The sequence below is a fragment of the Pseudophryne corroboree genome, chromosome 10 (genome assembly GCF_028390025.1).
Source record: "Pseudophryne corroboree isolate aPseCor3 chromosome 10, aPseCor3.hap2, whole genome shotgun sequence".
Taxonomy (NCBI): Eukaryota; Metazoa; Chordata; class Amphibia; order Anura; family Myobatrachidae; genus Pseudophryne; species Pseudophryne corroboree.
Window position 1 is genome coordinate 226,833,220 of NC_086453.1, and position 24,254 is coordinate 226,857,473.

Here is a 24,254-nt window from a genome sequence, read left to right on the forward strand (position 1 = left end):
TTTATTCCAGTGTAATTTCCATGAAATATTAACATCCGGTGCACATGAATCAGAGTTTATTGCAGTGTGGAGCAGTAGTAAGGGGATCACAGCTGCTTATGCAGTGGAACTCAATGGCTAGGCTCCCCCTCCCATTCCCTCTGCCTCAAACCTTTCTTCCTAATCCCACTTTCCTCTTAGTCCCTTCCGCTCCCGGCTTGCTAGACTCTGACCGTCTCTCATTAAGGTATCACAGAGGTCTGGATGTTTCTTATTTAGCCCAGGGGATGTTTGGCTGCTTTCTGAATGAAAGGCCTGTAAGCCAGGCATAGTGACACACATGTAGCAAGAATTCATTATATCAGCTGAACTGCATTTTAATGTTATCTGTGTAGCTTTGTCCCTAGCAGATGCCTGTAGTGCTGAGGCAGGTACCTTTCACCTGGAAAGAAGGTGACACTCGTGTGTTGCTTCATCTGTTACCTGCAATATTTCATACTGAATAACATGCAAAACTGCTCTAAAGAATTTTGAGTGAGTGCTTAATTAAAATATTTATGAATACCATTCACATATAGTTTTAGGTGCATATCAGACACTCTCCCGACACTCGCGACCCTCCCCAGAGCCCTCCTTTTTACGTAGATTTCTGCTCGCACCTTATAGTGGGGGTCATTCCGAGTTGTTCGCTCGCAAGCTGCTTTTAGCAGCTTTGCACACGCTAAGCCGCCGCCTACTGAGAGTGAATCTTAGCTTATCAAAATTGCGAACGAAAGATTAGTAGAATTGCGAATAGACACTTCTTAGCAGTTTCTGAGTAGCTCCAGACTTACTCGGCATCTGCGATCAGTTCAGTGCTTGTCGTTCCTGGTTTGACGTCACAAACACACCCAGCGTTTGGCCAGACACTCCTCCGTTTCTCCAGCCACTCCCGCATTTTTCCCAGAAACGGTAGCGTTTTTTCGCACACACCCATAAAACGGCCAGTTTCCGCCCAGAAACACCCACTTCCTGTCAATCACATTACGATCACCAGAACGAAGAAAAAACCTCGTAATGCCGTGAGTAAAAAACCTAACTGCATAGCAAATTTACTTGGCGCAGTCGCACTGCGGACATTGCGCATGCGCATTAGCGACTAATCGCTCCGTTGCGAGAAAAAAATAACGAGCGAACAACTCGGAATGACCCCCAGTGTTCACTCTAGGATTTTTTTAGGGCAGGGTGCTGAGCATTGAAGAGGGCACATTTTTATTTTGAAGGGCACATTTTTGATGTGACGCTTTGCGCACAAAGCATAGCGCATATGTTTATAGTTTTTGTACATACATTTTGCCCTTAGTCAATCATATACCCATGCATACATATGACACCTAACATCTGTACTGAGAAACATACTGTATATGTCCAGTCTTCTTGAAAGATCGGCTGTAGCATATACATAAGTAGATAATTATAAATGTCTTTTTCAGTGCTGAAGTAGTTATAATCCGTATGTGTTATAAAACAGAAAAGTTAAACAATGGGTTAAAATATATAGGAAAAAAATAAGTCTGTTCTACTAGGGAAATACTGTAGGCAGTACATGCTCACTGCTTACCCTGTTCTTTCCCTCTTTATCAGAGTGCTGTGTTATTTAGTGCCTCCTCTGCCATCCAGTTGGCTAAGGATAGAAACTGTGTTCCAATTTCAGAGGTGGGCAAGGAGTAGACGACAACATTGTAACGCACTCTGACTGTTGCATTCTGTATACAAGGGGGCGATTTTATGGTCCTGCAGGGTGCACTGAAAAAGGGCAGGGTGCTTTTTCGCATTTCAAAAATGGGCAGGGTGCAGCACCCTGCTGAAACAGCCTAGAAGGAACACCACCTTAAGATCTGCAATAAGTACAACCTCTGGACTTATCACCCACAGCAATTGAATTGGCTCGCGGCCCCTTTAGACGGGAGCTAATGCTCTCAAGCAATTGAATCACCCCCTGAATGACAACTTTCAGACCATGGGGTCTATGTACTAAACCTTGGTGAGAGATAAAGTGGCTGGAGATAAAGTATTAGCCAGTCAGCTCCTAACTGCCATGTTACAGGCTGTGTTTGAAAAATGAGAGGAGCTGATTTGCTGGTACTTTATCTCCCTCCACTTTATCTCTCTCCAAGGCTTAGTACATAGACCCTGTAGACGCCCATGTCAACATTTTCTACCACAGCACTTTTTCAGACGTTGTTGCAGAACATCCTTTGGGACCATAGTTTCTTATGACAGCTGTCTGTTAGATGTGCAATCCATTGTCAGTTCTCTAAAAAGGCTACATGCACCAAAATGCCAACCAGCATCAGAACCCATATACAACATGTGTTGTGGGAAACTGACTACATTGTAGGTCTTCAAGTTCTACAACTTCAGTACTTTTGCATTGTTTAGTTCTTAAATTAGTATTCTTGATATTGTTGTCGTAGTACTTTCGGTTAGTTATTCTGATTTATACTGTGACTTGTATGGTATAGGTACAGTTGGAGATAATAGCACCCCACTGTGTTGTGTGCACATCTTCCTAGCATTTGTTTATAATACTGTTCCAGGTGTAGTGTCTGTAGTGTGCCTCAATGTGATCAGCAGGGTGCCTGAACAGGTTAGAGAACATTTTCTATTAACTCAGTGTTTTATCTGTGTTTCTCTACACATGCTGCCCACCACTTTGTTGTGCATATGTTATTGTTCAATCTCTCAGGAATTCCGGGAACGTCTCATATCCAGGCACCAGGTTGATCTCTAGTTTAACCTATTGACTGGCCCTGGCACATGGATCAGGGTTTAGTTATTCAGGCACAGATCAATATGAAACCCTATAAAAGCAGTCATTGTAAAATGTATCAATGGATTCGCAACAGCTTTGAACCAATGTCCCTTTCAGCTGGTTTTGTAACAGTATAAATCAGGTTAGACTGAGACCACCTTCCCCGGGATAGGTTGAGACCACCTTCCCTAGGTTAGGCTGAGACCACCTTCCCCCCCACATTAGGCTGAGACCCCCCCGCTTTTAGGCTGAGACCACCCCCTCCCCAACCCCTGGGTCAGGCTGAGACCCCCCCCCCACCTCCCCTCCTGGGGTTAGGCTTGAACCCCCCCCCCCAGGGCTGGGCTTAGACCTCCTAAACCACCGCCCTCTCCACTACACTTGTGTGGGCTGACCTAGAATGCAGCTTATGAATTCACTAGGAACCAATGATTTTGCTGAGCGATGAGGCATTTCATAATGGACATGGCCGTTTTCTAGGCTGGATCAATATGCAACAGTGATGCTTGAGGCATTAAGTGCTTCATTGTGTATAAAACTACTTTCTTGGACAGCACTAGTAATCAGTTTTGAAAATGAGGGCACTACACCATAAACCAACAACCTCCAAAGTGTACATAACATTGCATTGTCTGTTTTTCTGTTATCTCTTATTGGGCATACATTATTATACAATTATCTGGCAGCTCATCTACCAGATCTGGCTGGTTGGAATGAAAATCTGGTAATGGATGAGAGCAAATGACAATCGCCCATTTGCTTCCAAACACAGAAAACGGGCAAAAACTGTTGTTCATACAAACTGGTTAAATACGTGATTTAGCCAATTTGTATGAACGGCAGGTTTTTCTTTCATTTTCTAGTGTTTGGGCGCAAATAGTCGATTGTCATTTGCTCTCATCCATTACCAAATCTTCATTCCAACCAGCCAGATCTGGCAGATGATCTGCTAGATAATTGTATAGTGTATGCCCAGCTTTAATATTTTGTGCAAGTAATGTTTAGAGCTCGCAGGAAGCCAAGCGCCATTTACGCCTGAACAGAGCAATGTATTTGAGGCCTCATGTCTGCCTATTGCTCCTGTATGTCACTTTCTGTAAAACTGCCTGTAATTTGGAAGACCAGAGCCCTCGTCTAGAACAAAAATGTGTTTTAGGAATTTGTACGCTTACAATGAGCAGTGTTAAAAGACCACCGTATGAGCGGGATTTTCAGAGAAAGTTGGCTGGGCTTGTTTCCCTTTCTGTGTGCAAGTGAAATAATAGAAGCAGCAAGAAATTACAACCAGGTTTAAAAAAAGCAAAAGTTTGTAATGTCAGGAAAATGATCTAGTAGAAGTGGAAGTACTGATGGTAAGCAAGGAGAACCTAAGTATTCATACAGCTGCCTGTATATGCCTTCTGTGGAAGTTCAGTGATTGCCACCCTGCGACCAAGAACTGCTGAGGGAACAGAGTTGGGCAGAACTTGCTGCCTCAGCTGTCGTTATTCTGGGATGAGGGATTGATGTGATATGTGCCATGAGCTATGTGTGAATTAATTGTTCTGTTTATCTATCAACAGGATACGGGCGCATTGGGACTTAAACATCTCCTTCCAAGACACTTCTTACAGGTACCAGGCTTTTATTCCTCCTTTCTGTGTGAGCTCATTCACGTCATGTCAGCCTGTTCGTTTCACTTTGCCAAAAGGACTTGTGACCCTTTATCTGTCATTCCTTTCAGAGATTTGCATGAATAATGTAATTTGCCAGCTCTGCTATAGCACATGGCCTGCGTGATCTAGTCACTTGTTGAGGTCACAAATATGGCAGCCTACCAGGAGAGGCCCATGGCTTTGTGTTTTTTTGAATCCTAAAATCTTTACTTGCATGTACTGTATATGCACTCTGATGTGCTCAAATGTGGAGTTACAAATAAAGCTAGTTGAAGCTTGCTCAGAAATTTTGTAACCTATAGCAGGCAAATGCACTTTGCTATTTATTCATCTATATTGCTCTTACCTTATTAAAGGAAGTCATCAGATTACAAGAGGGTCTGCAACGTTATATTTGTATGCATGGCGAAAATGTTTTTCTTTTCTATAAGAAATTAGCTTCTCTTCCTGTACCCTCATAGTTAGGTTACAGCTGTATGTAATATGGTAACTTTGCGCTGTTAGTATTGTGTTCATGACTTGGCGTTTTTTAATGTATGAAGTGAAGGAGCACAGAGGATTTGAGGTTTTAGAATAAGCAGCTGTAAGAAGTCTTTCTCTTTTCTATAAGTAAGTGCTGCATATACAGTATGTTTTTATAAATCTAATATGCATTGTAACTACATTTTAATTTTTTTAAGTGTGGTAGATTTCTTGTTATAGTCCCAGCAATCTTTTTGCTGCTTTATGCAGAACTGATGGATTCACAGGGTTACTTATCATTGCAGTCCCAGAAGTCTACATTATACAAGAGGCGCCTGACGCCGAGGCCAATTTCACACCATTCTAATCTGTCCACCTCTTGTGTGAATCAGCAGGGGCACGGCGGCCTTTTTATGTTTTTAGAGGGCGTCTCGTGAATTACATTCTGAGAGCTGTGAGCTTCGGTATCTCAGCTACTTTGGCTTCTAATGTTTCAGTCAGGTCCTTAAAAGAACTATTTAATTAAAAATTAACTCTTCTCCAGTGAAAGAGCATGTCCTCTAAATAAGGGAACATGTATTTTCTATTACTTTTAGAGTAGATTTGATCATAAAATAATCCATTAGTACCCTTCTAATTTACCATAAAATGATACAGCTGTAAAACAGCTTAATTGGAAAATATTTTTGAAAACATTTATTATTATTATTTGGTAGATAAAACGTAGCAGTCGTCAACTTTGTAACCTGTAACCAATTTGTTAAACAACAGATGCCCATTTTTCATACGCTGGCAATACACCAGACCAACTTTCCTCCAACCATCCAACTAGCTGGTTGGTTGGAATGAAAATCAGTATGTATGGGAACAAATGGTAATTGGTAATATCCTTTCATATCTATGTCTGTATTTTGACTTTCATGCTTTCGTAAGATTAGTCCAACTTTATGAGGTGTATCCAATTACCCATGATAAAATATTAGGTGTGAAAACCGTACATTTTTCGTGATTTTTTCCTGATGTTTTGCCAATAGTTTTTTTTACAGGCAATCCAATTAGATTGCCTGTTAAAAAAACAAATAATAATAATTACTTTTCTCACGTAAACACACAGGTTCAGTGAAACGTGTGTTTTCACCATCCGCAGCCCAGTTTTCACATGAAAACTATGCTTCTTTCAGGGATTTGTTTTTGCCTGCCTGAGGCAGGTAAAACAAAATACCTGTTAAGTCAGGTTGGCTTATTGGGGCTAATTGGATAGCCCCTGGTGAAGCTGTTACCCGCAGTTAATGACCGCGGGTAATTGGATACCCCCTAAGTCTAGTGCATACATACTTGTAGCATATAAAAGTGTGACCATATCATCATCAAATCAAAAGCTTCCACTCAATTTATGGAGGTGCAAAATGTACTCTTTTTAGATACAGTATATAAGAAGTCTCAAAATAAGACATCTCTAAGCAGTGTGTATAACATTTGTCTGCTTATTCCCACTGTACCACACACATACATTAACATCCCTGATCCACCAGTCCAAATGCAAGGAACTGCAGTTGAAAGATAGTGTTTAACGCCTAAGTCCATATGCAAGCTTGCAGGAATACCCGCCTTTATGTGCTACCAGTGCACCTGGAACGGGTATGGGTCGTTGGGTCGACACGACTTAGGTCGACAGTAATTTTTTTGGTGTCGTTTTCTTCATAAAGTGACGGGGAACCCCAATTAGTGCACCGTGTCCCCTCGCATGGCTCGCTTCTCTCGCCATGCTTCGGGCAAGGTGCCTTGCTCCGCTACCGCTGCTCTCGGCTCTCTATTGCCAGTCATTCATTAGGTCGACATGAGTTAGGGCGAAATACATTGGGTCGACATGATCACTAGGTCAACATGTACTAGGTTGACATGAAAATAGGTCAACATGAGTTTTGTTTTTTACTTTTTTTTTGGTGTTGTTTTCTTTGAAAAGTGACTGGGAACCCCAATTAGTGCACCTTGTCCCCTCGCATGGCTCTCTTCGCTCGCCATGCTTCGGGCAAGGTGCCTCGCTCCGCTACCACTGCGCTCGGCACAGGTTACTATTCCCAATCGTAGTCCACGTGGATCGTAAAGTATGAAAAAGTCCAAAAATTGGAGAAAAATAAATGTGAAAAACTCATGTTGACCTTTTGAACTGTTGACCTAGTACATGTCGACCTAACGACCCTGTCGACCAATAGTGGTCGACCTAATGACCGTATTCCCCCGGAACTCTGATACTGACCCATAGTAACCAACATTCCCCTGATGCTTATAATGAGGCAGACTGAGGAAGCCATTTCAGGCAGCAACATGAGGGGAATAATATAAAAGATGACAAACTGTAAATTATGGGTATCTACAATGATTTCGTGCACATGACTTCTGTCTGTGTTTACCTTGTAGTTTGTACAGCAGAATGGCCAAGCACACCACCGATTAGTAACCGTACACAGTCTTACTCAGATCTCTAACCGATAGTTAAATCTATACATGTCTAAAGAGTTAAAATACACTACTTCCTTCAGGTGCCTATCAGTAAATCCTGACCCTAATCCTTCCTTCCTTATCCTCACGGGGGTCATTCTGCCCCAATAAGCTGCGCGGTGACGAAAGGGGCTTATGCAGCTTTCCCTTGCTGTATAGGACTAGTGTCAGCTCTGTGTGTCCCTCCCACAGCTGTCGTGTCCATAAAAGCGATCCTTTTAGCCTGTGCTGACTCAGATTGCTGCGTCTTACCAGGTCTTTTTACGGGGTGTCACCTTCTCTTATCACCCTGCACAGAGGTGATGGGTTGAAAGGAAGCACTACAGCTCCCTGTACACTTGTAATGCTGTTCTTGTGCCCTCTAGCTGCAAGTGATAGATGGCAAATACTGAACTAACACCAATGGGCTTCTTCACTCCTAGGCTAAAGCTGGTATAACATACCTAATTACACTTTGAGGCACCTTACGGCTATTCGGGAGTGATAGAGAAATAAATCAATATTCAGAATATCTACACCAAAATGTCAACACTGTCTGAATGTTGACATGGACAGCATGCCAAGTGTCAACATTTATAATGTTGCCACTGACGTAATTTAGACATTGTGAATGTCGACATACGGCATTTCGGCAATGTGGTTTTCTTTTGAATTAACTAACCATAACCCCAGCCTAACCCTACAATTGACTGTCGTCATTCTTTCTGTGTTGATAGTGTGAATGTCAATAGAGAGAGTCCTAAGTCTACTAACCTAATGTGTGAGAAATTTTGGAGCGCTCTTCCCTAATCCAACTATGAGCCTAATTCAGACATGATCGCAACAGTAACATTTTTCTCTAATGGGCAAAACCAGGTGCAGTGCAGGTGGGGCAGATATAACATGTGCAGAGAGAGTTAGATTTGGGTGTGGTGTGTTCAAACTGAAATCTAAATTGCAGTGTAAAAATAAAGTGGCCAGTATTTACCCTGCACAGAAACACTATAACCCACCCAAATGTAACTCTCTATGTACATGTTATATCTGCCACACATGCAGTGCACATGGTTTTGCCCATTAGAGAAAGATTTTGCTTTTGCGATTAGGTCTGAATTAGGCCCTATGTCCATAATGAATACTTTTGAAATCAGTAGTAAATGCCGGAGCTTGGTATCCCTGCAGTCAGGAGACAGACGCAGAGATACTGAAGACTGTAATCCTCACAGGGGTGAGTAGGGGCTGTTTTCCCCTCTTCCCTACCCACTAACCCTAACCCTCAGTTGCTGCAGTCTAACCCTAACCTGTCCTATGGTGCCTAACCCTAAACTCCCCTCGGAGGTATCTAAACCTAACCCTTCCTCCCATGCAGCCTAAACCTAACCCTCCCTGTGGGTGCTTAACCCTAATTCCCCTCCCGCAGCCTAACCCTAACCTCCCCGAGGTTGTCTAAACTAACCCTCCTCCCCCAGCTCAAAACCTAACCGTGGCGGTATAGTTAATATGATCTGGATTCCAACAGTCTGAATTCCGACGATGGTCTCCTGACCATTTTGGAATTCCGGCGCCGGCATTGTGACTGGTGTCTGTTAATTAATTGCATCTCATACTTTTATTATTAAACACTTTTTGGCCCCCACAAGAAAAAGGAAACACACATTGGCCCCAATAGGGAGAAAAACACACACATTGGTCGCCACGAGAAAAAAATACCGCTCCCAACCTCACCTCAGCTGCGTTCAGCACCGTCACGCAGCAGCCTCAGCTACTGCAGAGTATTCTAAAGGGGGGGTGGCATGCGGCTGTGGGACCTATGACATCACGCTGTTGTGTCGCTGTATGTTACAGCTTGGCCTGTGTTTGAGTCGCTTAGAGCTGCCCAGGCCAGAAGTTAGCCCTGTTTGCGAAGGATGCAGAGGCCTGTGTGGCTGGTGCTGCAGTTGCTGCCAGGCCCGCCATCATGATTGGTCCATTGCAACTAAAGGCCCGTACACACTGGGCAATTTTCAGCTCAAAATAGCTCACTTTTGACATTTTGAGCTCAAACTCGTCCTGTGTGTATGCGCTAGCGGTGAGCGCTGATGTGTGCTCCCACATCATCGCTAGCCGCAGCCGTTCGTCGTGCTATTTCTACACCCGAGTGAAGCACTTTCCATGTGGTCCTCAAGGCGCCCCAACGGTCCAGGTTTTAAGGTGCACTTTGCTCTGCCACAGGTGACTTAATAAGCACCTCATTCAATTTGATTTAACCAGCTGTGGACTGTTGGGGTGCTTTGAGGACTATGTTTAAGAACCTCTGGGATATACCTTATACTAGGTACAAAAAGGCAAGTGCAGTTCTTGTGATTAGACTGAGAATACCAGTTCTGAAAAATAAGTTAGTAGCCACATAAAGGTGTATATTACCACACCCCTGCTGAGAGGGCACAGCAACTATGCACTGTGGCACAGTGCAACGAAGGTCCTTGCGGGCTTGCTGTGCTCGCCACGTATCTGGCTCTGTGGCTTGTTGCGCTCGCCGCAGGTTCTATTCCCACTCTATGGGTATCGTGGACACCGATGAGTGGGAATAGTCCCTGTTGGTCGGCATGTCGACCAGCGGGCTTTGCAGATGCCGGATTTCCGGTGTCTGTATTGTGACATAAACGCGTGTGTGTGTGTGTGTGTATATGTATATATGTGTGCATGTATGTGTGATATTATATATAGATATATATATATATATATATATATATGTGACCTTTGTTGTTTGTGACCTCTAGAAATTTGTTTTATACTCAAAAGCAGAATGGAGGCACTCTGACCTCAGCCCCCTATCTCCTCGCCCCATAAATGTGTCCCATTCAGATGATGCATCCACTGCTAAGCAGATACTAATGCACTATAAACCACACTTGTACACATACAAATGCTCACGGGGATAATGATCACACAAACACATACTGGGGGTGTCTTCAGCTTCTTGCGGACGCTCTAGGGCATAATCAGACTCCCTGAACTGTCGGAGCTCCTGCCCCTCCCCTGTACCATTTATCGGATTTTATTTTCGGAGGTGGGAGGCAGCAGGGTTAGGGTGATTGGTTTCCTTATTGATCTGTGCGGCTCAGTATAATCCCTGCAGCTGCTGGGAGCTCGTTAAAGGATGGAGAGAGGCTGAGAGGGCTTTTACTCTTTATTTATATGTCTCCTCCGCTCATATTTTATGTGGGGGGGAAGTGTCTTTTTAAACTTGGTAGTTTTATAGAAGCCGCAGTAACTCTTTTGCTTCTGGACGAGACTGAGATGCTTGGTCGGACTGTTTGCGGCTGCTTCTCTATCCCATTGCCTGAGTCCTGTATTGAATGTAGTGTGTGGCCGCCTTCCTTCAGCTACCCGAATACAATCTCTCTGCACTTGTCCTCCCCATTTATTCCAAACTGCTAAAAAAAAAAAAAATCCTATCTACCATTAACACAATACACAATGAAAACTTCTGTATTCTGTGTTTTCTGTATTAGATCTAATAGAAATAATAAAACTGGTTTGTCTGCTAACACTGAAAGTTGCTCTGAAATAAAGAATTTATGGATCCTATTTACAATTATTTTTATGAATTCCTTTATTTATTTGAAATCATAGTGCACAATAATTGAAGTAGGGTCCAGCCATGTTAGTACGTCTCATTATTATGGTGAGTGGTAAGAAGCTGGGTGGAACTGGTTTTCTCAATACTTGGAGGAACATTGGGAGAACATTATTAGAATGTACTTGCATGTTTCCTGGGGCCTTTAACGTGTCAGGGCACTGGGCTTGCCTTGCTCTTTGTATATGTAACTAGTCTCCATACTCTTGGGTCTTGTAAGAAATTGCCAGTCACAGGCCGGATGCCATTCTGGGCTGCATGTAGCGCCTAATGGAGGAGGTGGTGTACGCACACTGATAGCGGAACACTGACATATCTTTATCATTCTGAAGCTCGTACAAAGTCTCCCTCAAGATTCCTTTAATTAATCGGAGAATAGCAATTAGCCTTTAAGAAACCGATGCTGCTTCCAGTTGCATCTGCGACTGCTCTCATGTAGAAGTGAAATATTGAGGACAATTAAAATATTTGGTGGTGTCATTTTTGAAATGATGGCTGTGGCTAAACACTTTTTTTTTTTAAATCTTATTAACCCAAAAAAAGGCACCATTTTTGTGAAACACATGCCATAATCCGACGAGTTACCTTCAACCCCTTGTTTCCTGTAGGACCGTCCTAAAAATATATCAAAGACACCTTCTTTGCTGTTCTGAGTGAACAGCTGAAAAACATAAATCGGTAAATATAGGAGGGAAGATTATGCTGCCGTTGGGGACTATCTGGAAAAGAAAATGATGGTAAATTGTTGACTGCGGTTTTCTTCTTGTCAATAATGCCAGCATGCTTACAGGTAAAAATTGAAGAGCCCACTTAAAAAATGAGAATGCACAAAGAGCAATGCATCCACCTTATTTAATAAAGGTATTTGAGGCCTAGTAAGTTGGCTTTGATGGCCCATGAAGACGACATTCTCTTAATAGTATGGCCTTCAATTATTTCTAGACCTGGAAACCTGTCCAGGCTATAAATCCTCTACATAATCTTTATCTAATTTGCTAAGGTCCTGGAAGATGCTGCATGACCGTCTTTACTCCCTCCAAGAATAACTGCTGCTTTGTCTGTTTGATACTTTTTAGCATAATAACGCTCTTAACATATCCGGTGACTGCCATGATTCTTTCTGGTAATAGTGTGGACTCCGAGTAAAGCAAGGAGAACCGATTCTTAGTTGAAATGAGAAGCGCCCATTACTAGATTGAACTCTTGTGCAGGTTTCAGAATGACTTGAAAGTACTTGAATTTCTTATACCTGACTTGTAGAGTTAAAGGAGATCTGGAAGGTTACTTTAAGAGGAGCATGTTATAAGCAACAGTCCCCGATGCGTTAACACTTCCTCATCTTCTGATACTGAAACAGCTGCCGAGAATGGACTGTGCTGTGCTTTGTAACTGTGATATTCTTATCACTCATTACAAATGTTTAATGGTGCTCCAGTCAATCAGTTCCTAACTGTCATCTGTTTGAAAAATTACAGCTAGGAGAAGATTGGTTGGAGCACCAATTAATGAGTATATAGCTCGTTGTTAAATCTGCCCCCTAATGTGAAAGCTTAGAGCGGTTAGAAAAAAGGTGATTTATGGTAGACTTACCATTGCTAAATCTCTTTCTGCGAGGTACACTGGATTCCACAGGGAATAACATCGGGGGGAGGGGGGGGGGGCTGTAGAGTTGCATCTTGATCCGAGGCACCAACAGGCTAAAGCTTTGACTGTTCCCAGGGTGCACTGCACCGCCTCCTCTATAGCCCCGCCTCCAGGCACTGGAGCTCAGTTTTGTTAACCAGTCCAATGCAGTAGCAGGTAAGAGAGACGGTAGATGTTAGTCACATAGAACCACATTAACGCGGCAGGAGAAGGGACTAGCGGCTAATGCCATACAAACCCAAAGAAGCTAAGTGCGTCAGGGTAGGCGCCCTGTGGAATCCAGTGTACCTCACAGAAAGAGATTTAACAATGGTAAGTCTACCATAAATCTCCTTTTCGGCAGCGGGGTACACTGGTATTCCACAGGGAATAACATCGGGGATGTCCTAAAGCAGTTTCTCGTGGGAGGGGGGTAGTGGGCACCAGAACCCGGCGTCCAAAGGAGGCATCCTGGGAGGTGGAAGTATGAAAGGCATAGAACATGTTCACTGAGGACCACGTAGCAGACTTGCACAATTGCTCTGCGGACGCGCCACGGCGGGCCGCCCAAGAAGGTCCAACCGACCGAGTAGAATGGGCCTTGATAAGAGCAGGAGATGGGAGCCCAGCATGCGCATAAGCTTGTGCAATCACCATTCTAATCCATCTGGACAAGGTTTGCTTATTCGCAGGCCAGCCACGTTTGTGAAAACCAAAAAGTACAAAAAGGGAATCTGACCTCCTGATAGAGGCAGTCCTTTCCACATAAATACGGAGAGCCCGTACCATGTCCAAAGATCTTTCTTTGGAGGACAAACCAGAAGAGATGAAGGCCAGAATCACAATCTCCTGGTTAAGGTGAAAAGATGATACCACCTTAGGTAAATAACCAGGGTGAGTTCGAAGAACTGCCCGGTCACGGTGAAAAATCAGAAAGGGTGGGCGACAGGACAAAGCGCCTAAGTCCGACACCCTTCTAGCAGAGGCAATAGCCAACAGAAACACAACCTTAAGCGTAAGGCATTTAAGGTCCACAGACTCAAGAGGTTCAAATGGAGACTCTTGCAGGGCATTTAAGACTACAGACAGATCCCATGGAGCCACAGGAGGGACACAGGGAGGCATAATCCGTAGAATACCCTGAGTGAAAGTGTGAACGTCAGGAAGAGACGCAATTTTTCCTGAAACCACACCGACAAGGCAGATATATGAACCTTGAGGGAGGCCAGACGAAAGCCCAAGTCCAGGCCTTGTTGTAGAAAAGCCAAAAGTCTGTAAGTTTTGAAAGTATATGCATCATAATTCTTAGCAACACACCATGTGAAGTAACAATTCCAGACCTTGTAATAAATACGAGCCGAAGCTGGTTTACGGGCTTACAAAATAGTTTGAATGACCGCTTCAGAGAATCATTTTGCTCTCAGGAGTGATGCTTCAAGAGCCATGCCATCAAAGCCAGTCTGGCCAGGTCCGGATAGACACATGGACCCTGAACGAAGATGTCTGGGCGTTGAGGAAGTAAAAGAGGACGCTCTATCGAGAGACCCTGCAGGTCTGAGAACCAGTGCCATCTGGGCCACGCTGGAGCGACTAGAAGTAGTATTCCTCCTTCTTGCTTGAACTTCCGTATTACCCGGGGCAGGAAGTGACACTGGAGGGAACACGTATGGCAGCCGAAAGTTCCATGGAATTGCCAGTGCATCCGCGAACACCGCTTGAGGATCACTTGTCCTTGCTCCGAAGACCGGAACCTTGTGATTGTGTCGAGATGCCATCAGGTCTACATCTGGTAGGCCCCACTTGTCCACTAGGAGTTGAAAGACTTCGGGATGAAGACTCCACTCTCCGACGTGCACGTACCTACGCCTGAGGAAGTCCACTTCCCAGTTGAGGACTTCCGAAATGAACACTGCCGATATGGCTGGCAGATGGTGTTCCGCCCATTGGAGGATTTTTGACACTTCAATCATTGCCATGCGGCTTCGAGTGCCGCCTTGATGATTTATGTACGCCACTGTGCTAGCATTGGGTTGTACTCGAACAGGCCTGTTCTGTACCAGAGGCAGGGCCAGTGTCAACGCACTGAACACTGCCCGCAATTCCAGAATGTTTATCGTGAGGAGAGATTCCTCCCTGGGCCACCGACCCTGGAGAGAGTGTTGCTCCAACACCGCGCCCCCAACCCAGCAAACTGGCGTCTGTTGCCAGGAGGACCCAGTTGGAGATCCAGAAGGGATGGCCCCTGCTCAATTGCTGGTCCTGTAGCCACCAGCTCAGAGACAGACGAACCTCCGGAGTCAAGGAGATAATTTGCGACCTGATTGATGAGGCAGGCCGTCCTATTTGGAAAGGATTAACCTCTGCAGAGGGCGTGAGTGAAATTTAGCGTACTCTACCATGTCGAAAGCCGACACCATGAGGCCTAGTACTTGCATCGCCGAGTGTATTGACACTCTCCGGCGAGAGAGGAAGCATCTGATCTTGTCCTGAAGTTTCAGGACCTTCTCCGGAGACAGAAACAGTCTTTGGCTGTGTGTGTGTCTAGCAGCGCCTCCAGGTGCACCATGCTCAGAGGGACCAGCGAGGACTTCTTCCAATTGGTGAGCCACCCGTGGGCTTGTAGGAATTGGACCGACATCTCCAGTTGACTGAGGAGGACATCTTGGGAGTACGCCAGAATCAGCAAGTCGTCCAGATACGGCAGGATCTTGATTTCATGATGACGGAGGAAAGCGAGGATAACGAGCTAGCATCTTTTTAGACAGGGAAAACTTCTGTCCTGGAGATGACCAAGATTCCTGACGTATGTCAATTTAATAGGTCAGAATGTGGTAAAACTACTTTAGTAACTTTCTGACGCTTAAACTTATCTGGTTTCTTAGACGTAACAGGAGGCTCAATGTCATCATCAATCTGGAGAATCAGCTTGATAGCCTCCACGAGGTCAGGAACATCAACCTGGGTTGTAGATTCCTCATCAGAAGCAACTGTATCAGTATCTATCGGATCAGTATATTCCCTATCTTCATCGGAAGAATTATCCGAAATATGAGTGGATTGTGAGGAAGAAATGGCCCGCTTAGATGACCTTTGGTCCCAGTAGGGCGGGAGTTAGGTTTTTGTTTAACCAAGGACTGATTTAATTGCTGTAACTGGGTTGACAGAGTATCCGCCCATGGCGGATTGACTACAGGGACAATATGTGGCTGTAATAGTCATATTTGAAAAAGCAGCCCAAGGTGGGTCCTGATTAGAGATGAGCGGATTCGGTTTTACTGGGATTTACTCGGTTCTCAAAACGGCATCTGATTGGCTATCCAAACACGTGACATCTGTGAGCCAATAAGATGCCGTTTTGAGAACCAAGTAAATCCGAGTAAAACCGAATCCGCTCATCTCTAATCCTGATTGGCCACAGGTGCCGCAGGCGGACTGGGAGATGTATGACACCCAGTGCCTGAACCAGCAGCTAACACTTCCCCCACTGGTGAATACGTGACGACAGCACTGCATGATGCAGGAGCGTCCGCGGATGTCCCGCCATTAGTAGCAGACATTATATGGGATGTAGCCTTAGGGCGTAACAGTACAATATAGCCAGACAAACACAAAAACCAGCAAATCCCCTGTGTTTTGTGACAGTAAATACAGAGCATAAACAGAGGATTTAAGCGGTGTGGGGTGACTAAAAAAACACAGTAAGAAATACAAACAGTATACCCTGTGTAGCACTATATATTATATGAGACCCTGACGCCCCTAGTTTCCCAGGGTAGAGAATATAGTGATAACAAAACGTGTGATACACAAGAATCCACACAGAAGCTATAGGCCCAGCAGTCCCGGAGATCAGCACAGCTATGATATGGCACCAAAATCTCAGTCAGGGAGTGAGGGAGAGAGAACTGCAGCTCCAGGGCGGGAACACCAGCAGTAGATGGCGCCCAGAGCTGGGGAAGTGGCTACAGGTCAGCGCCTTATCCCCTCTGCTGGACTCGCCACCGGGTACTGTGGAGCCTTTTATAAATGGATTTTAGTAAATCTGACCTGTGCTCCTTGCCCTGGTGGATAAAGTGGGGTCCATGTGCAACACCGTGTCCATGCCAGCGGCACGGTCCGTCTCCTTGAGTGCAGGCACGCGATCGTGTAGAGTGACAGCGGTGGTGTGCCTGAAAACCGGTGTGTCTGCGCTGCAAGTACCCGGGAACCAGGCCGCGGGAGTATGCAGCGCCGCTGAGGGAGGTGATGGAGCTGCAGCACAGCATGTCATAAAGACATAGAAAGTGCTGCGGCCCTTGAAGTCGTCTAAAAAGCTCTTTTCAGCAGGGCTGCCAACTTACAAACTGAGCTCCAGTGCCTGGAGGCGAGGCTATAGAGGAGGCGGTGCAGTGCATCCTGGGAAAAGTCAAAGCTTTAGTCTGTTGGTGCCTCGGATCAAGATCCAACTCTACTTGGTAGCTTGGATTTCATCGCAGGATATCCAAGAGCCCAGCCGAGTTATGACGAGAGTAAGCTAGGATACACACCTGACAGATATGTGATGTTGTCCCCGGCAGCCAACTGCCCGTACACACAGTACGATGTGCAATATATCTACAGATTTATTGGCCATCGGCTGTGCGGTAGGGCTGACACAATATGCCTGTGAACGTTGTTCAGACGTATCACTGTTACACACCTACCGGCGCGCCCACAATATATCGGCCAGTGTGTACCCAGTATAAGAGTACTCCCTATGTCTTCTGGATCTCGAATGGGAACATCACTCTGCGCATGTTTCTCAATTTTGTTTGTCCAGACTAGCCACTCGTTAAACATATTTAGGCGCACTGTAGCAGAAGTGTAGTGGGCAATCCTGGATGGTGACTGGGAGGCAACAGGGAGGTGGCTAAGACGCACGGATATGTCGCATTTTTTGGGAATGTTGTGTATCACAAAGTGCGGTTACTTACAGAGACCCTCATCCGCTCACATAGGAGGCCATACTCTGACGTAGAAACTGCACCTGCTGGTGTGACCAATGGTACATCTAATACGCCAGACAGTAATGCGGCATCTACTCCAAGTGGGCAACTCGGTCCTTGCACATTCAGACGCATGGATGTTCACCAGGGAAGGACTTTGCAGACCCGTTGGAATAAAGCCGCAAACACAACTGTGGCAGATGATGCAAGAATGGTCATGAATGCGTCTTACTCGGAATCAGGCCCATATTTTCTGATCATTGTGCAAAGTGAATGAAAGAGAATATGATAGTAACCTAATGAAGCAGGTTTGGCAGCAGTCTTGCTAAGGCTGGGCAGAAACAAGATAAAGACATAGTTTCTTTATTTTTTTATATTTTGTTACTATCTAAACTACAGTGTGTACATAACAGTACAAAATGGTGTCCATGGCATAGGTGCCAGGTCTGCGGCGACCTGCGCACAGCAGTACTTGTGTGAACACTAATGGCGATGTGTGGCGTATTGCAGTAATATGGGGGGGGGGGGGGGGGTAATGTGAGCACCTATGGTCACTGGCACGTGACTGATTTGACTGTTGGTGTGAATGCCACGCTCCCTCCTTCCTACTAAATGGATGGTACATTTATGCCATAACACAGCTCCCAGCCAGTATAGGCAGCCAGTATAGGCGCCAATGCTGCAGTGCATTGTAAGGGCAAACACCCTGTACCAGGGGAGGATGAACCTGTCCTATCTATAGCAGAAAAATCCGGTATGAGGATAAGAAATCTTCTAGAACAGAGTGAAGGGTTTTGAGGACCATAACCGAATGACAACTGAAAAGGAGAGTGTTTTTTGTTTTTTATCTTGGAAAGAGGGACTTGTCCTTCAGTGATTGAGGGTAGCGTTTACCCATCAGGATGCCACTGTAGACAACAGGAAATGACTGTATGTCTCATAGGCAAGGAGAGATTTAGCAGTAAAGACTTGCAGTCCTATCAGTAAGTTCAATGAAAAGTCCTATTAATAATGCATTTAAATTGAGACAAGGAAGGCTAATATATCTTTTACATTTTTGCTCTGCTGCCAGCATCGCACTGGCTTTAGATGAGAGAAACAGAAGTCTAGTAGTGTTAGTCCAGGTTGGACAAAAAGTTCCTGATGTTGGTTTTTATGGAAGCTTATTGTATTTTCGTGACTGGTCTGTCTCCGTACTAAGCATGTTGGGTTCCACAGGGGGGAAGTCAGAGGGGACACCTGTACCGGGCCCCAAGGATCAGAGGGGCTCAAGGATATGCCGCTTAGTGCCCAGCAAGGTTACCGGTCCCCAAGATTTCTGTTGCTGGCCCTGGGGTTCCATCATAGAATGTACAACAGAGAAATTCCAATCTAAGAACACCTAAACGCATTAGTGGAGACTTCTCATACATTTATCCTTATTTTCACTTCACGTTGTTCATCTTCTCTATGCACCTAGAACTATAGTTACTGGCCTTGGGGAGACGCCACCTAGTCCAGTGGTAAGCATGCCTTCTTATGGCTCTCTAAACGCAAACCTCCCACCCAGCAATGGGGGGTAATTCAGACCTGATCGTAGCCGCAAATTTGTTAGCAGTTGGGCAAAACCATTTGCACTGCAGGGGCAGATATAACTTGCAGAGATAGATTTGGGTGGGGTGTGTTCAAACTGAAATCTAAATTGCAGTGTAGAAATAAAACAGCCAGTATTTACCCTGCACAGAAACAAAATAACCCACCCAAATCTAACACACTGCAAATGTTATATCTGGCACACCTGCAGTGCACATGGTTTTGCCCAATTGCTAATAAATTTATTTATTTATTACCAGTTATTTATATAGCGCCCATATATTCCGCAGCGCTTTACAGAGAGTATTTGGCTATTCACATCAGTACCTGCCTCAGTGGAGCTTACAATCTATATTACCTACCACACGTACACGCACACACATTCACGCTAAGGTTAATTTGTAGGGAGCCAATATACCTACCAGTATATTTTTGGATTGTGGGAGGAAACCGGAGTACTCGGAGGAAACCCACGCAAGCACAGGGAGAATATACAAACTCCACACAGTTAGGGCCATGGTGGGAATCAAACCCATGACCTCAGTGCTGTGAGGCAGTAATGCTAACCATTACACCGTCTGTGCTGCCCCAAAGTGGCTGCTACAATCAGGTCTGAATTACCCCCAATGTCCCCGTTTCTGGAACACTGCACTGTTGCCAAACGCCAGCAGAATATCAGTCATGCTGCTGCTTTTGGGGCACTGTATGCAATGTCGGAGAAACACCACCTGCATATGTGTAGATAAAAACTCATAGATTTATGTAAATATCGAATTTACTTAAACATCGGGCCTAGATCCAGGCTGTAAAATCAGAGTGCATTATGAATCTCCCTGGCACATAGGAAAGTGGTCCCAGAGGTGGGCAGGTATCACTAATCAGCAACGTTTTCTGAGTCTGCCTACCACAACATTAAGGATGTCTCTGAAAGAACCATCCTTGTTGTACTTAATGCAAGTGGTGTCTGTGGAACTTTCATCTGAAATGGAAGTGGGTATTGGCGGTGGTTGAATGAGGACAGTAGGCTAAAGTTTTGCCTAGGGTGCCGAGAAACCTTGCATTAGCCCTCCACTTATGACTGAAGGTGGGGGCTTGGGCTGTAACGGGGTCTTCTAACAGGGGAAGTTCAGTGAGAAAGCGTTAGATGAAAGCGTGAATATCCCTGTTTCCAGGTGTATCATTTGCACCATGTATAGGCCGCTGTGCACTGAGGATGATCTTTAGTAGGAAAACAAGCATACATATAGGGGGAGGTGCACATTATTATGCGTAGCGCTCTGCATACAGGTGACTGTACACATTTATTTCTACATGCACAATGCTTAAGCACATACACCGATCTCTGTCAAAATCTGCATGAAGCACGTTATGTCTGATTACATAGTAACATTTGCACCTGAAGATCATCCGTCCAGCCTACATCATAGCTATGTCTATAGGCCCTCATTCCGAGTTGTTCGCTCGCAAGCTGCTTTTAGCAGCTTTGCACACGCTTAGCCGCCGCCTACTGGGAGTGAATCTTAGCATAGTAGATTTGCGAACGAAAGATTAGCAGATTTGCGAATAGACAGTTCTTAGCAGTTTCTGAGTAGCTCGAGACTTAAGGTGCATACACACGGAGAGATTTTGGCTATGAGAGATTTTGACTAACTTTTCCCTTGAACTGGCAGTAGGAGATTTTGACTAACTTTACCAGAGATTTTGTCTAACTATGCAAGAGATTTTGGCTATGGGAGATTTTGACTATCTCATTTAAATAAGGGGATGAGTGTCATATATAGGACGATTTTACAGGGTGGCTGGTATTTAAATAGCTGAAAGTTAAAAAAAAAATTTGCGTGGGGTCCCCCCTCCTATGTAAAACCAGCCTCGGGCTCTTTGAGCCAGTCCTGGTTGTTAAAATACAGAGGAAAAAATGAGTAGGGTTCCCCCATATTTAGACAACCAGCACCGGGCTCTGCGTCCGGTCCTGGTTTAAAAAATACGGGGGACAAAAGACATAGGGGTCCCCCGTATTTTCCAAACCAGCACCGGGCTCCACTAGCCAGGGAGATAATGCCACAGCCGGGGGACACTTTTATATTGGTCCCTGCGGCCGTGCCATTACCCCCCCAACTAGTCACCCCTGGCCGGGGTACACTGGAGGAGTGAGGACCCCTTAAATCAAGGGGTCCCCCCCTCCAGCCACCCAAGGGCCAGGGGTGAAGCCCGAGGCTGTCCCCCCCATCCGTGGCCCGGTGGATGGGAGGCTGATAGCCTTTCAATAGTAATATTGTTCTTTACAGGAGGCCTACAGGTCCCAGCAAGCCTGCCCCAGCATGTTGGCACTTGGAGAACCACAAGTGCCAGCATGCCCGGACATAAAGGGCCCGCTGGCACCTGTAGTCCACCTGTAAAGAAAATATAAAAAAAAAAACACAACACATTCTTTTAAAAATCCTTTATTAAACTGGGTCTTCACCTGGGGGCGGCGGCCTTTAAGCTCTTTTGCATGGCCGCCGCCTTCCCAGGGCTTCCGGCGTCTTCACCTGGGGGGGCGCCACCTCCCCAGGGCTTCTGGGGTCTTGCTCCGGCGTCTTCACCTGGTGGGCGGCGGCTGCTAAGCTCTTTTGCATAGCCGCCGCCCATCCAGGACTTCCACGGCGTCTTCAGGAGCTCTTCTCCGCTCCTCCTCCGCCGTCGGACTGACAGCCGCTGCCTCGCGCTGACTTATATAAGTCAGCGGGAGGGGGCGGGGCGATGACGCGGCGAGCCGTGATTGGCTCGCGGCGGCCATCTTGAATTTCAAAAATGACGCTGAGGCGCCATTTTTGAAACTGGTACCGCTCCGCTGCCAAACTCTGCAATAGAAAGGTAAATTTCCCCCGCCCGCACCGCTGCCGCAACCCGCCGCCGCCCGCACCGCCGCCGCCCACACCGCCACCGCAACCCACCGCCGCCGCAACCCGCCGTCGCCCACACCGCCACCGCAACCCGCCGCCGCCCGCACCGCCGCCACAACCCGCCGCCACAACCCGCCGCCGCCCGCACCACCGCCGCCTGCACATCGCTATCGCTGGGAAAAATCGCTGGCCTCTTAAAGTGTTAGCGATTTTGACTAACTTTTGCAGCGACATAGCCAAAATTGACTTGCCTGCACTGACTATTTTTCCCAGCGATAGCGACCTAGCGGGGACGCGCATCGCTATCGCTGGCTGTGTACACACGGAGCGATCTGCACTAACTTTCTGAGCGATTTTGACTATATAGTCAAAATCGCTCAGTTATATCGCTCCGTGTGTATGCACCTTTACTCTGCCACTGCGATCAGTTCAGTCAGTTTCGTTCCTGGTTTGACGTCACAAACACACCCAGCGTTCACCCAGACACTCCCCCGTTTCTTCAGACACTCCCGCGTTTTTCCCAGAAACGGTAGCGTTTTTTCGCACACACCCATAAAACGGCCAGTTTCCACCCAGAAACACCCACTTCCTGTCAATCACACTCCGATCACCAGAACGAAGAAAAAACCTTGTAATGCCGTGAGTAAAATACCTAACTTAATAGCAAATTTACTTGGCGCAGTCGCACTGCGGACATTGCGCATGCGCATTAGCGACTAATCGCTCCATTGCGAAAAAAAAATAACGAGCGATCAACTCGGAATGACCACCATAGCTACTTGATTAGAGATCCACAGCCGCTGTCCGGCTACAGTAGTACCTGTGGGTTTGTGTGAAATGGTCATATGACAGCAGCTATAGGCCACAAGTCGCACAACCATTTACTGGACTTTTAGTGTTTTGTTTTTGCTGCAATACTAAATTGCATTGGAAAGCTGTTCCCATGGACATAAAGGAGAGCTGTTGTAGGAACAGCAAGTGCTACCATCGCTTCACAGGCAATTCCATGTAACATTCCGGTTTGCTGGTTCTATCCCATATTCAGGAGCAAAAATGGTATCCATGTCCGTTGCTTGCCCCTACAGGGAAGTCGGTAATCACCCTCAGGATTGCATGGCTGGCATGTTTCAGCAGACTTCAGCTCCTCTAATGGGATTGGCAGGGTCAGTGTTTCTTGAACAGTTTAAGGCCGCTTAAGGCATTTGGTTAATTGATTCCAAATCACCTTGATTACAAATATGCTAATTGCTTTTTCTGCCTCCTGCTGTGACCTCCTCCCCACCTCTGTTTCTCCCCCAAAGCCCTCCCTCTCTGGGTCAGCGAGAGGGTACCCTCCAGTCCAGTTTCCTCTAAAAGTCTATTCCCTCCACGTCTTGCTCTGGGAAATAATCATGAATAATTCAGGACCAGAAAATGCTGAGGGTGACAGAAAGTAATGCCAATTGACCATTTCACTGCTGTGGCAGTTGATTGATTTGCTGGCCTCCTCCTCAGGAAGGGAAAGGCTTTGCAAATGTCAAGGAGTCATGGACCCCTTAGCGAGCAGGGCACCTTGTGTATATAGGTTAGTATGCATACGACATGCATCTTGTCCTTTTCTCTCACGTTGCACATACTGTGTGATTTTATGGCTACTGAAGTAGTGAGGATGCTGTTTTGTTGCCTCATAATTTTGGTGCTGAAATAAAACCATATATTGCATTGTTGACTAGGATGTGGTGTATTCCGTTTGGTGGCTCCCTTCAGAACGTTTGGAATGCTGACTGATTAGACCTGTATGTGGATGGCCAAATTGCCTTGATGCGATCCTTGTACAAATGCTGTGCGGAGAAGAGAATTCTGGTGAAAGCCTGTGTATTGGTTACCATGGGATTTCGACCTTGGCCCTCCAGCTGCCATGGAACTACATATCCCAGCATGCCTTGCCTCAGTTTTAACATGTCTTAATAGCAAAACTGTGGCAAGGCATGCTGGGATGTGTAGTTCCGCAGCAGCTGGAGCACTGAGGTTGAAGACACATGGATTAGACCCATTGCATGCAGCGATGGGCGTCATTACTTTATTCCTTAGTTTTATTTCTGTTCTGTCAGATCAGATCCAGCCCAATTTGATCACATTTTGATTGTGCATAACACTTCTCTTTTTGTACCGCATGTGGTAATATAACCAACTCGAATGGTGAAATGGTCAGTTTGACCGTCCAAGTTACATGATATACGGACAGCA

The 24,254-nt window shown here is 45.7% G+C and overlaps 1 protein-coding gene across 4 annotated transcripts in view; it reads left to right on the forward strand.

Annotated features, from left to right (window-relative positions):
* SAMD11 (sterile alpha motif domain containing 11) overlaps positions 1-24,254 on the forward strand; it is a 229,184-nt gene that overhangs the window by 101,092 nt on the left and 103,838 nt on the right. For all 4 annotated transcript variants that reach the window (XM_063943120.1, XM_063943121.1, XM_063943122.1 and 1 more), the window contains exon 4: positions 4,336-4,386. In XM_063943120.1, the coding sequence (XP_063799190.1) occupies positions 4,336-4,386 (51 nt within the window). The remainder of the gene's footprint in view (positions 1-4,335; positions 4,387-24,254) is intronic.